We start from the raw sequence: 13,667 nt of genomic DNA, 5'->3' as shown, positions 1-13,667 counted from the left end.
CTCCTTGATATGTGCTTGAGAATGGCTTAGTCTCCATTCAAACCCAGGTTTAAAGCCTTGCAGGGCAGCATAAAGCCCACTGCCAACATTAAGAAAGAAATAACAAACGATCAGTTCAGGGGTTTGAGAAAATATGGGAATCAGGAGATTTTTTTTTTTTTACTTGAAAATTCAATGTACAACATGGATGCATAAAAACCTTTTATTTCAGTGTTAATTTCTGTTTAAGGTAACAGGTTATATTTAAACATCTCCGGACCTTTACTGGTTGATTTTATTTTTTTATGTGGACCCTGCTGATTTTCAATTGGTTGCTCCTGGTTTATAGAGTAGCAAAGGGGTTAAACCTGTAACTAAGTTGATTTCTTGGCGCTATCATCACAACCTCAACCATTTCAGAGGGGAACAGAAGACCTCGCCTGTTCAGCCAATTTGTTTCCAAGTTTGAAGACGTTTCTCTTCCATCCAGGAAGCTTTTTCAATTCAAAATGTCAGAAATAGCGTTTAGTTCAAGGCTTTATCCAGCAGCCCAACAAAGCCTGGTTGTAGTTTAGAAAACATGCAAATAGAAACGGATGAACGGGTCCCCCCCTTTGGAATGGGGGTCATTTGGCTTCTTTGTTAGCCTGCAAAGCCCCATACCTGTCTATGTCTCTGAAAAGAAGGGCATTAGAGGGAATTGCTGGCCTGGCTGAACAGGTGAGGTCTTCTGCTCTCCTGTAAAGCGGTTGGATCTGCGATGATAGCGGGAAGGAATCAACTCTATCGCTGAATTTTAAAATATTAGATACTACGCACTTGAAATAAGATGTTTTTTATTTTAAACTTGGATCACTTCCATTTGCAAAATCACAGAAAATAGAAGTCAAGAAAGAACATATTTTTGTCCTTTAAATGTTTTGCTTTTAGTTTCTTGTATTTTAATCTTATACATTTAATCTGCTTATTTTATATTCTTATGTAGCCCTTTGAAATTTGTTTTGAATATAAACCATTACACCAAAGACTATTATAATTATCCACTGCTTGTCTCTGCTAACTCTCTTAAAGCTGAATTTGATAATAATAATAATTAGATCCATTAGTTTCGATAAAACATTGAATACTTAAAATAATTTTTTAGATCTTTAGTTGTAAATATATTTGGAGTGTCTTTAATCACTTTCTTCTGTAAAAGGATTATGCCCAGGGAAATAGAGGCTGGATTATGGCCAATCTCAGGACTCTGACTTTAATCACAGAATTCTGACTTTTTTCCCATTTTAAAATACATAAAATAAATGAACTTATTTTTCCCCAGTGGCCCTATTCCTCTTCTGTCCTGCCTGTTTATTTTCCTCTCTACTAGGCTGGATGAAAGCATGACCAAATAAATATGTAATTTAAGCGATGACATCATTGAAGGACTTCTAGGCCAGCCAATAGCATCGCTCCCTGCTGAAGCATTAGCAGCAGTGAAATAATTGCTGTTATTAAGTGAAGTAGCAAAAAAATCTCCGAAAATATTTAAATCCCTTTGGATTGTATAATATGTTACATGATTTATAGACTTCATTAACTTCATAATGACTCTGCAATGTGATGGGCCGATTGTTAAAGTTAATCTACTGATGCTATGAAACAGCCAGTCTGTGTCAAAGTGATGAATTTATGTTTATTTTAAAGTCTTCAGTCCCTGAACATGAGAACATCATGGTTGATTGATGTTGTTGCGCAGTGATTGTTTACATTCTGACCTTGACTGCTTCTGTCTCCTTGAACCCCAGTGGGCCTCAGCAGATGGCCGCTCACACTGAGCCTGGTTCTGCTGGAGGTTTCTTCCTGTTCAAAGGGAGTTTTTCCTCTCCACTGTCGCTACAAGCATGCTTAGTGTGAGGGATTGTATTTGAGTCAATGAGTCGATGCAATCAGCTGGTTTTCCTTAGATAGAAAACTTTGAATCAATCTGACTGGATGATCTGGTGAACTGGAAAGTGACCTGAGATGACATGATGTGAATTGGAGCTATAGAAATAAACTCAATAGAATTGACCAGTCTAAGTAGGGAGTACCAATATGGCGGCCGATGGCTTCACTTCAACCCCGGTTTACCAACGGACAATCAGCAATCAGGGAATAAATGGAGATCAGCTCTGTAGCCACCAGTTAGCATCAGTGCTAACCGGTGGGCTGATTTGTTAAAATAAAATAAATTTTTAAACTCAGAGTAGAATAAGTGCACGAATATACGGAATGTTATCAGACGCCGTCGATGGGAAGGATTTTATTTTCCTGTTGGTTTAGAAATCAGTGACTTTGTTTTAATGTGTTAAAATTATCTAAGGAAGAATAAGAGAAAAAAAAAGATTAATTTTAGAAAAGATTATATGAATATTTATTATGAAAATGTATTTAAAATGTAGATTTTATTAAATTCTGCTTCTTCAGGTTCTGATTTCAAAAGTTAGAAAAGATCAAACTGACAGAAATGAATAAATAAGAGCAGCTTCACACAGAACCGGTCCGATCCGGACTGCTGGTCGCGCCGAACCCGGCCTTGAAACAGCAGAAAGTTCTGAGGTTTAAAAACAAACAGCTTATGCACCGTGAGGACGTCGCCGGAGCTTCTGCTGGGGTTCAGACGGCGTCCCGCCAAGCTTATTGCACCAAACCGCTTCGGTTCTGGCTCAGCGGACTCGGAGGTCGGATTAGGTCCCTATCCTTCAACCTCCTGGGTTCTAGCTACGAGTCCAGAAGCGGCGCTCCTCTCCGCCGCTTCGACAGATCCCCGGCGATGGCCAGCGCCCCTCCCTTCAGGAAGCGGACAAAGTTCTCGCCCACCAGCGGGCCCATGGCGTACAGCCCGGGTCCGTCCGCAGCCAGAACCCGGTTGGTGAACGGGTCCACGTCTATGGGGTTTCTGCGGCAGGATATGGGCTCCTCCGGGTTTATTCCGAGGGAGCGGCCGTTATCCTGGAGGAAGGAGAGGTTAGGGTGGGCGCCGATCAGAACCAGCGCCTTGGAGACTTGGACCACCGTCTGATGGCCAGAGTCCGACTCCAGGACGCACTTCCTGTCCGGCCGGAAGGCTGCGACCCGGTGGCACGGGAAGCTCAGGTAGCCGGGGTAGGAAGACGAAGGGGGGCGTGAGGAAGAGGAGGGTAAGGAGCCGAGGCTTTGCGCCGGTTCCGGCGTCTGAGGGGCGGGTCGGTGCTGCTGCTGGGTCATCATCTGATGGACCTGAGGGAGAAGAGACATTAGTTTCTGCAGCATCAGATGGAGGCGGGCCAACAGTGACCGCCAGGCGGGAGCCACCAGGAGGGAGCCGCCGGGCGGGAGCCGCCGCCACCGGAGCCTCACCTTGTGATATTCTGGGTACAGCAGTTTGGGCAGCTGGTTGAAGATGAGCCCCGGGTCGCTGACCGAGCGCCTAAAGGCGTGGAACATCGACGTGTTGAGATGGTGAGCGGCGAGCACGGCGTCTGCAGCCGTAAGCCCCGCCCCGACCACCAGCAGCGGGTCCGAGGACTGGTCGAGCTCGCCGCGAGAGATGGCCGCCTCCAGCTCCCAGAAGGAGTGGACCACGAAGGGCAGCTCCTCGCCCTCCACGCCCAGCCGGGCCGGGACGTCGTGCGTTCCCGTGGCCAGCACCACGCTGTGGGCCAGCAGCGAGAAAGGAACCTCCTCCGTTACCGAGCAACCATCTGCAGGCAGAGAAACCAGTTAAACCAGTTTACCCACCGTGCCCTAGAACATCAACCACCGCCTGTTCTTTAACAGCACCTTCTAGAACTTCAGCCTCCCTCAGCTGCAGACCCGACACTCTCCAGCAGGGGGCGGAGCCGTCCGCCTTAGCGGGCTCTCTGGTTACCGTGGTAACTGTGGTCCCGCAGGCAAAGTTCTGCTCCAGGGACATCTGGGACACGTAGTGCTGGTAGTAGGAGGCGATTTCAGCGGGCGTCGCTCGGTCGTTCCTCACGTTCCTGCAACCAGCCAGCAGGAAGTGATGTCACAGCTCGCCGTTAGATCTAGAGACGCTCAGCTCTGCTGCTGAGCATCAAACAACTTGGACCAAATGGAGAGAAATTTATTTCTGGAGAGCCCAGAGTTCTGCCCGTCAGCAGAGACAGTAATTAGTCATTAAATAGTAACCCCCCCCCCCCCTTTAACCTTTGGTGCGTCATCAGTATTGTTATCTCAGTAAGTCAAACTTCTAAAACTTCAGAAACTAAAAGGTCTGTTTTAAACTTCCTGTGTCTCCATGGTAACAGTATTTTCTTCGTTTATTGAGCAGCGGGTAGATTTGGAGCGGCTGCAGTTATTTAAAAAAGGGCCATGATTGGCGATTCGATATTACAAAACCATTCCAGTGGACTTTATAAGGAACTTTATCCTCTTATTTGTTAGTAAATTATATAAAGTATATTTATATCTGTTAATTTGTTACCTTTGATATTAACTATGTTTATATCAAGGCAAAAGTTTTCAACCGTATCCGGCCCCCGGCCCGGGTCCTGCCTGCCCCTCTGTGCTGAAACAGGCGGTTGGCTCCACGCCGCTCTGAACTCCCGTGCAGCTCTGTTTGAGGAGCTCGCTGTAACTTTTGGTTTATTGATCGAAGCAGGTCGATGGCCTCGAACGGCCCGACTGCATTGATCGCTAAAGCACGGACATAGTGCCGCCCGCTCCCTCCTGTGCACCAAGATGTGCAAATAATCTCTCTATGGGAGATTATTTCCTGCTAAAAGACAACAGCCTACACTTTCAATCTGAGAGCAGGATTTTCTCTCCTCGCATTCTAACCTTCTGCGTTCTTTTAAAGTCGTAGGGAAGCGGCTGTTCCAACCGTTACGTTTCCGAATTCTCCCCAGTGGTGCCCGACTTTACACGCGTGAATAAAGGGAATGTGATTGGTCGTTAATCAAGGGGGCGGGATTGTTGTGGTGGAAGGTTCACAAGCAAGTTTGGTTGTGGCCGATTTGTCGGAAGCATCTTGCTAACCAGTTAGTGTTGGAATAATTATGTATAATATATAAGATGCTTAATGTTTGTTCTTATGATGTATAATGTGTGACATATTACTGTTCCAGAGAGGTGATGCACAAGCAGTATAGGTCAACTCTCAGGAGGTATTGCTCAAGCTTAACAAAACCAGGAGGTTCTCGGACCATTTGACAGCAAGACATTTAAATGCAAATTGACCTGTTCACTGAGGCTGCAAATTGAATTGTATTTCTTGTTTCCTATTCCTTTAGCAGCACCTCAGCTTGTGTAACTAGGGAGCCCCCCCCTCTGACTTTAATAAATAGAGGGGAGAAAGCTGAAGACCGGCAGAGTGGGCTGGAGATGTACCTGCACGGTCTCTTTCTACTCTCCTCGCGAATAAAAAGAATTCTGACTCTGTGCCTTTCTTTCCTTGTTTTACAGTGTTTTAGGTGTTAGACCTGACAGTTAGCATCTTAGTGCTAGCAGGTTCCCAATGGGAAATTCCATTGGGACCAAGTAGCACTAAATTGGTGACTTAGAAACGACGCTGTCAAGGAACGCTATGGACAGAGGAAACATGCAAGAGAAGGAGAGTTTAGTGTCGGAGGTCGTGGATGAGTCTCCTCCGTCATCCATTTTTTATTTAGAGGAGGAAAGCGGGGACGAAGATGTTGTGGAAGAGGACGCCAGGGCGGCAGAAGCTTGGTTTGGTGTAGAAGGCTTCCAGCCGTACATGTTTGAGCCCTTGCCTCGCAACGCTGCCAGTTCTGTTAGCTCTACGCCTGCTGAAGACACAGACGTCCATCCCCGTGAACACTGGGACGCAACTCAATGGGAAAGGAAAGGATCCTGATTTCAACCGTTGCGTATATTAGCTGCGACATATGAATCAAGATGCTATGACTGAAAACATTTGATTGACAGATGACCGTTGATATATGATTGGCTGAATTTAGGTGTTCAGGCTGACGTAGAACTAACTGGCCTGCAGAAGATAACGGGGAAAAAACAGATTTTTTTCAAAATAGAAATTTTCTAAATTTTGGGACAAAATGGTCTGATAAAGAGAACATTTATATAAATATTTAAGCCAAAATGATTTGACGTTTAAATATAACTTCTCTACCACTTTAAATCTCTTCTCCATCAGATCTTTTGTCGCTGCTCTCTGATCTGAAGTTTCTTGCTCAGATTAACTCTGTTGCTGCTTCACAAAACATTTACCTTTATCATGATGTATTAAATATAGAAATGTTATTTATTCAATGGTGTATCTATTTCATCACGTATTCATACAGTTATATTTAATGCCATATGTAATCATTTTAGTTTGTCCCCTTTAACCCTCCGTATAGGAGCCACTAAATCAGTTACTGAATTATGTGCATAAAAATGTAATGAATTATTTCTAATTGTTGTCTAGAACCAATCAGAACCTCTGCAGCTACATTAGGAAGGAGCTGCTGCTTCCCTTCAGGCTCCATCAAACCGAAGCAGAAGCATACCTGCGTTTCTCTCTCATCCAGTCCTTCAGCTTGAGCCCAGGAAGCTCCATCCAGTTGGCCAGGCTGAGGGTGAGCATGGAGCCCTCCATGGCCTGCAAGGAGAACATCTCAGCGTCAGACCTTCACCTTCCAGCAAACAACCCACAGCTAAAGCTCTGAAGGAAGCCCGTACATGCCACGCCCCGCCGGGGGGGCCCTTTCCCAGAACCAGGTGAGGGACGGCCCGCTCCGGCTCGTACCGCCACTCCAGGGGGGAGGTGTGGTCCAGTCCGAAGTCCCCGTCTGGCAGAAGCAACGAATCAAACAGCACCGCCACGGGGTTGGACGAGCGTCCTTCCAGTCCCTCGCACAGATACTCCAGGTCCTGCAGAGAAGATCGATTCAGACCGACCCGAACCAGGTGAGCTTCACTCTCAAGGCGCCCGGCTTACCTGCTCCAGGAGAGACAGGTGAGGCCGCTCCGCCAGCTTCCTGCTCAGCAGGGGGTTGGGGTGGCGTCCCTCAGGTGACAGGTAGGGGGCGTACCCCGACAGCAGGTAGGACAGGCAGATGCCTGAGGGCCCGTTACCTAGGAAACAGAACCAGGTGGATGAGGAGGCGGATCGGATTCTGGTTTAACATCGTGAATAGGTTCTGGTCATCTTCAGGGGATGATCAGAACCAGCCGGATCAGAACAATCAGCTGGATCAGAACAATCAGCCGGATCAGAACAATCAGCCGGATCAGAACAATCAGCCGGATCAGAACAATCAGCCGGATCAGAACCCCCCGGTCCAGCCTTACCGATGATCACCACGGGCAGCACCTCTCCAGACGAGCTTTCTTTATCCTGTAGATCCATTTCTTCTTCTGCAACACAGAAACACATCAGCTTCAGTCACACAGGAATCTGACCATATTTGGTCACGGCGCGTCTCCTGCTTCCTACCTTTGACCTCGAGGTCAAGCTGAGGTTCGGCGCAGCAGGAAGGAAGTGAGTTTTAACTTCTGCCTGAACTGCTTCTTAAAGTTCCGCCTGAATCAGCGGCTGAGGTTTAAAACTAAAACCAGGATTTATTTTAGCTGCACATCAGACACAAAGACCTCCCATTTAAAGCAGTCCTTCAAAACAGGCATCAAGAAGCCTGCATTTGTCGGCTGCATAACGAGGAGTCTTCTCATCCTAACAGGCCTCGCCGCTGCGCCATGATGTAATCGGCCGACAGATCCGGCCTTCAGAGGCTGGACTGGAACTCAGCAATAGTTCTACAATGACTTTGCTCTGGTTTTACTTCTCATGCAAATACCAGGAAGGTTCTGCTTACATATCAACAATGGCGCCATCTGCTGGCCAGCAGCCATGTTACATATTTGTGGGAGTTTATTCATTTGAATTCACGCTTAATGTTTTCAGAATGAACTCCAGGGTACAACAAAATTGTTCCCATGATATCTTGGATAGAAACCAGAGACTGAGAACTTCACAGCTAAAGCTTTAAAAAATACTGAACACACCTCCCTCAGCATGATGCTGCCACCACCGTGCTCAGTTTGTGGTCTGATCGAACCCTTTGATTCCCTAAGCAGCTTCCTTCCTGCTGCTCAGCGCTAAGCGCTGGACTCGACCTCAGAGCGGCGAAGGTTCATCAAAGTCCTCCTTTCATCGCCTCCAGCTCATTTAGTTTCTATTACAGAGTAAAACCACTGGGAAGATTTAAAAAAAAAAGAAAACAAAGCAGGCTGTTAGAATCCCGTCAGTGTAATGGACTCTGAGGTCAGCCATGATCTCACCGACAACCCCCCCCCCCCCCCCCCCCCCCCCCTCCTGTGGGCCGGGCCGAGGCCAGCAGGAGCCGGCTGACTTTCACAATCTGCAGAGTCATGCTGATGACGTTGAATACCAACACGTGAGAAGAGAAGACACATGGAGGGAGAGGAAGAAAAAACCTGAGCAACAACAAAACGGAAAGGAGCGGAGGAGGAGGAGGGGCTGCGTGAGAGCGAAGCAGGACCTGGCCCGGAGCCCAAACGCCGCCGCCTCTCTGAGCCAAAGACCCCTGGAGCTACGTGCCGCGCCAGCAACTCTCTTCCTGAGTGGAGCCGTCACCATGGCGATGAGATTATTCATCCTGGGGGCAAAAATATAAAGGTTTGGCAGCCCCGCCCACTGACTGCCTCACCAAATGCAGGAATTCAACCTTTACTCTCACTTTAAAATAAGATGTAAGGAGGAAGGTGATGAGTCACGGTGTTTATGCTGCAGAGAAGAGAAGAGAGAAGCAGGCTGCCAGCCTTCAGCCATCATGGCATCAGATAACGTCCCGAGTCACAAGGTTCGCCTCAGCGAAAGAAGGACCAGATGATCGCAACTCATTAAAACGGGAATTAAGTCAATAAACCTGATTCATGTCAAGACCTGTATCCATTCATCTTTTGTGTGCATGAAGGTCATCTTGAATCATAAGTATCTATAATCTAGCTGTGGATTTGGAGTTGCACGGGGAAATTAACGTTTCTTAAATGTTTTAGTCTTATAAGAAAAGTTAAATCTCTTAGTGTGAGAAAACAAACCATGAACTGAGACACAAATTAAAAACAAATCTAGATTTTTTGCTTTTTTCAGTTATTTCAAACTGTAGGGCCCTAGAATTTCCACGATTACGGAATCGCGGAATTGGCAAATTAACACGGAATCTAGTGTAAACGCGGAATTTATACATTTGAAATGAAATTCTGTTTTTGTGTGGGAGAAGAACGTACATCAGGGGGGGAAATGCACACCGGGGGACGCAAATCTGGGTGCCACAACCCCTCCCGCTCCGTCATTTCCGCTCCCCCTCCCCCATCAAAACATTGAAAAAATGGCGAGAAAGTTGAGAAACACGACGCTAAGCCCCGAGTACAGAGCCTTTTACGTGACAGGTAAGATATTGTTTTAGAAAGTTTTGTCAACATTCCGTTGACTGGAAGAGCAAAAAAACATCAAATGGGAAAAACGGAATTTTCAAAATTTAAAACGGAAAAAACGGAATTTGGGAAAAAATAAAACGGATTTTATAGAGCCCTAAAACTGTCATTCAAAAAACATTTGTGGATTATAACTTTGGAGTTTTTTCATCGTACATCTTTAGCAATTATAAAAAAAAAAGTAAAATTTTCAGCTCTGAGTAAAAAAAAACAAAAATAATCTTGGATTCTTAGTTTTGTCTCTTTATCACTACAGATCAGTGAAAACAGAAGTGCACAGATCTGCTGCTGTGTCACTAGTCGCATCTTCGCTCATTTTCTGCGTCATAAAAACTGAGATGCAAGAGATTTTTCATCCGTGACTCAGAGCTCAGTTTGTGTGCTTCTATTCAACAATGCGAGGAATTTTAACTATTTTTTTAAGAAGGAAAAAAACAACAAACTAGTAGTTTTGGATTAATTAAAGCAAAGCTGAGAATCTAAGAACAAGTTTTTGTACTTGACAGTTTGAAGAAGAGTTGAAACTCATCTGCATTTGTAAAACTTTACTGTAACTTCCAGTCCAGTAAAAATGGACAAAATGTAGGATTTAAATTACCTCCATATCAGTGACATCAGGTGTTTTATGGGGCTACATTTGGGCCATAAACGTTGTTCAAAAATATTCATTTTAAAACTGAAAAAATGTTTCAAAAATGTTGTTCTCCTCTAATTTTGTTTGGGAAACTTTTTTTTAAATCTTTTTATTTTTTATTTTTTTTAGTTCCAATATCTTCCAACTTAGAAAATAATTAGATGCTACAACTTTACAACAATCAAAGGACAAGCCTCAAATTTACGAGTATAAATCTACATTAAAAAATGCACTCTAGAAATAAAATTGGAAAGATGTTTGATCAAATTGCTTTAAATTTCAATATTTTTTAAAAGATTTAATATTTTCACATTTTATATTTTTTTCACAATGTGTTTTTACAGAATTTACATTTTCAGATTTCTCTTTTTAAACTGATTTTTACAAATTTCATTCTCTTCAAATATTTTTTTCCAGATCACATTCCCTTGCGTCCTGGGGGCGGGGCTTCTCTGGGATTAGGAGCATAAACGCGTTTCTATTGGCAGAAACAATTTAATAGGCTTGAAGTAAAAAAAATACAATTCTTAAAGTTGAAGTTGAGATTTTAATATAAAATCTGTGATTAAAAAAATGTAAAAACATAAAATAAAAACATTTTATTGAATGAAGAAGTTTTTCAGAGTTTTATTTTTCTCTATAGCCTAGTTAGACTTTTTTTGTATTTTGGGGGGATTTTAATCAACTAAAATCCAAATAAATGTTTAAAAAAATCTAAACTTTTAAAGTATTTCTGACTTCCTCAGCGTAGTTTTCCTGCAGGAAACCTGAGGGAAGCTTTCCTGTTTCTTCCTGAAAACAAACGGACCCAGAAAGTTCTGTCAAACTGAAACACGGCGACGCTTCTCTGAAGAAACGGGAAAACAGGAACGTCCAGAGAAACAAGCCAAGATGGCCTCTTTTCTTTTGCACAAATAAGAGCCATGCCTGCTCCGAGCAACTGACCCAACGAGCAACTGATTACCAGGTGGAAAGCAGAACTTGTTCCATTTAAACAGTTTTTTCTCCAGTCAGAACAGAAGATAACCACTAATAACCATTCCTGAGATGCTTTAAACACAAAGATTTCCTGGCTGATTAACCTCCAAGGTTTTCCCCTCACCCAGCATCCTAAACTAAAGTCTTTGCAGGATTTTTAGCCAAAAAAAAAAGCCAAAAAGACACCAGAAAAGGAAGCTATACCTCTGGGAATCTGTATTCAGTTCAACAGCAATGAAAACCAATGAATCTAAACCATCCTGCAGGCAGCGTTCCTGTTCTGGCCTCAAACTGGGCCTGCGAGGACACAATCAGATAGTGAACAATCTCAGTTATCGTGCAGCAATAGTGACTCGATAAACACGCCTGGAGGCTGGAGTTTGGAAATGATCAGAGAGGAAAACGGATCTATAGCTGGAGGATTTCATTTCTGTCTCTCACGATCACCGAGTCTGGGAGCGGCCATTTTTGCCCAAATATAGTAGCCCCTCCCTCCTGCCATCTTCCAGCAGTGACGTCACGGTGCGGTAAGCCTAGCGCCATTCTCCCCGCTTTACAAGCTAAATCAATGGGAACTACTAGACACATCTGCAATCAACAACAATTATTGAAGATTTCCAGAGGACTTCACCATTGAAATTCACCAGAGCTATAGTGAAAGGTGCTGTAGGAGATCTAGGAAAACAGTTCCAGCAAGTTATATTTTTTGAACATACAACCATGCCTCTCCCTTCAAACCCCTCCAAACAAAGCCTTCAAAACACATGAACGCGCACGCTGTCCGCAGTGCGTTGCTGATCTAACCCCCAGACACCAGATACAGCACTGGGACTTGATCAACAGCCGATACCGCACCGTGACGTCACAAACCAGTAGGTGGCAGTAGTGTTCTTTGACAAACATGGATGCCTCCAGTAAAGAACATTCACATGAAAATTACTCTGAATTAAAAACATTTATTGAACAGGATGGAATCATTTAATCCATCCATCTTCTGTCATTCTTATCCCTGCTGGGGGGCGAGGGGTGCTAGTGTCCATCTCCAGCTGTCTACAGGTGAGAGGCGGGGTTCACCTGGACAGGTCTCCAGTCCATCGCAGGGAAACACAGAGACAAACAGGACAAAAAAAACCATTCACGCACACCTACAGAGGATTAGAGAAGCCAATTAACCTAACAGTCATGTTTTTGGAGGAAGCTGGAGTACCCTGAGAGAACCCATGCATGCTCAGGGAGAACATCCAGACTCCATGCAGAAAGACTCCAGGCCGGGAATCAAACCCAGAACTACCCAGTGCTCCACTGAGCAGGCCAATAATTTCATATTTAAAATAGTTTCAGAAGTTTGAATCCTGAACATGAGCGGACTTTTCCTTTAAAACCTCATTCTGACAGAAAGAAGAAGCTATTTTTTAAGCTTCATTTAGTTTACCTGCTAAAAACTGTGGATATAAATTATAAATAACTTTACATCTGAAACTTTAAAAGCAAAAACTCCAGAATCGGTTGGATTGTGTGAACCTGGCAGGAGTCCAGCAGCGTGACTGTATATGTCACGCTGCTGGACTCCTCCCTCCATAATCCAGCCTCATAGCGAGCTGCTAGCTGCAGGGTTAGCCGCTCTCAGAAGCAGCCCTCTGGGGGCAAACTGCTCTTACTTACCGGTTCCTCTCCGTAGACGTGGATCCCCTGCTTACTTCCAGAATAATTCTCCTTATTTTTCGGTTGTTTTAGCCTCCGTCTGTCAGCGTGTCATGCCGCAGCCCCACGCCTGCCTTCCATTCAGCTCCTTCCCTGATATCTCCGCCCTTCTGCTCTGAGCAGCAGCCTGACATTCACCCATTGCATACTACTACTCCAGCCCTGCACTAACAGCCAATCAACGGCGGCCACCCGGTTCGCCAGCCAATCACAAATCGCGTGAGCGGAATCTGATTAAAAAAAAAAAAAAAAAAGCGGCGTCACAGGAAAAAAAAAAAAAGCTCGTTTATTCATGCGAGATGATCAGCGCATTACAACATGGACGATAGTTTTACAGAAAGGTTTTAAAGTTTAATGGACGTTTTCAGGCGGATTTCTTTGTAATGAGCGACATAGTTTAGTTTTCTACTGTCTCTGAGTTCAGCTTAGCTTCCTCACTGAACTGATAGCTTTCATGCCTGGTGTCAGCACTGTTTGCACAAGTGCAGTTTAACCTGCCACTGATACCGAGGTTTGGTCACTACAGAGAGCATTTGACATGTCAAAAAGCACAAGTAGAGATACGACTGAGATAATTTTTGTTTGAAGTTAACTTAATCTAATCTAAAGCCATAAGAGAAAAATACAATGAAAATTCGTCCAGTTCTGTCTGTAAAGGACATATAAAAGACATATCTACAACTTTTTCTTTTTTTTTTCAATTTACTGAAAATAAAAAAGGGGATTTTTTTTAGTCCCCTTCGTGTGTGAAATTATTTTTTTTAACTGTTTCACTCAAATCTGCATTGAATTAGATGCATATTTTTTTACTGACATGAACACATGGAAAACAAATGATTATCCAGCAATTCACTTTAATACAAAATAACAAACTTTCTGAATAAAATAAGTATCCTAAACATAATCCTGACCTGCTTAATTTCAAACTGTAACAATT

General features: G+C 44.1%; 1 protein-coding gene across 2 annotated transcripts; it reads right to left on the bottom strand.

Moving 5' to 3' along the window:
• Window positions 1–2,350: 2,350 nt before the first annotated feature.
• Window positions 2,351–12,867, bottom strand: osgn1 (oxidative stress induced growth inhibitor 1). Of its 2 annotated transcripts, none has more exons than XM_038279684.1 (8): window positions 12,692–12,867; window positions 7,255–7,320; window positions 6,902–7,038; window positions 6,643–6,834; window positions 6,471–6,562; window positions 3,763–3,962; window positions 3,340–3,683; window positions 2,351–3,219 (listed from the first exon to the last, which is right to left on the bottom strand). In XM_038279684.1, the coding sequence occupies exons 2-8, from the start codon at window positions 7,310–7,312 to the stop codon at window positions 2,722–2,724; spliced, it is 1,521 nt and encodes a 506-aa protein (XP_038135612.1). In that variant the 5' UTR covers window positions 7,313–7,320; window positions 12,692–12,867; the 3' UTR covers window positions 2,351–2,721. The 2 variants fall into 2 exon arrangements, with proteins under 2 accessions (XP_038135612.1, XP_038135613.1); XM_038279685.1 differs by lacking the exon at window positions 12,692–12,867 and adding an exon at window positions 7,400–8,122.
• Window positions 12,868–13,667: the final 800 nt, after the last annotated feature.

This window comes from Cyprinodon tularosa, unplaced genomic scaffold (genome assembly GCF_016077235.1).
Source record: "Cyprinodon tularosa strain WSP-4 unplaced genomic scaffold, ASM1607723v1 ctg152, whole genome shotgun sequence".
Lineage (NCBI taxonomy): Eukaryota > Metazoa > Chordata > Actinopteri > Cyprinodontiformes > Cyprinodontidae > Cyprinodon > Cyprinodon tularosa.
This window is presented reverse-complemented; position numbering and strand designations above follow the sequence as displayed.

What these genes read in the sequence shown, in the direction of transcription:
- osgn1 (XM_038279684.1), bottom strand. Translation starts at nt 7,312, where the DNA reads ATGGATCTACAGGATAAAGAAAGCTCGTCTGGAGAGGTGCTGCCCGTG. An exon ending in GCTGCCCGTGGTGATCATCG is followed by an intron (nt 7,039 to 7,254) that starts GTAAGGCTGGAC and finishes TCTGTTTCCTAG; the next exon opens with GTAACGGGCCCTCAGGCATC. An exon ending in CCCCCGGCGGGGCGTGGCAT is followed by an intron (nt 6,563 to 6,642) that starts GTACGGGCTTCC and finishes TTCTCCTTGCAG; the next exon opens with GCCATGGAGGGCTCCATGCT.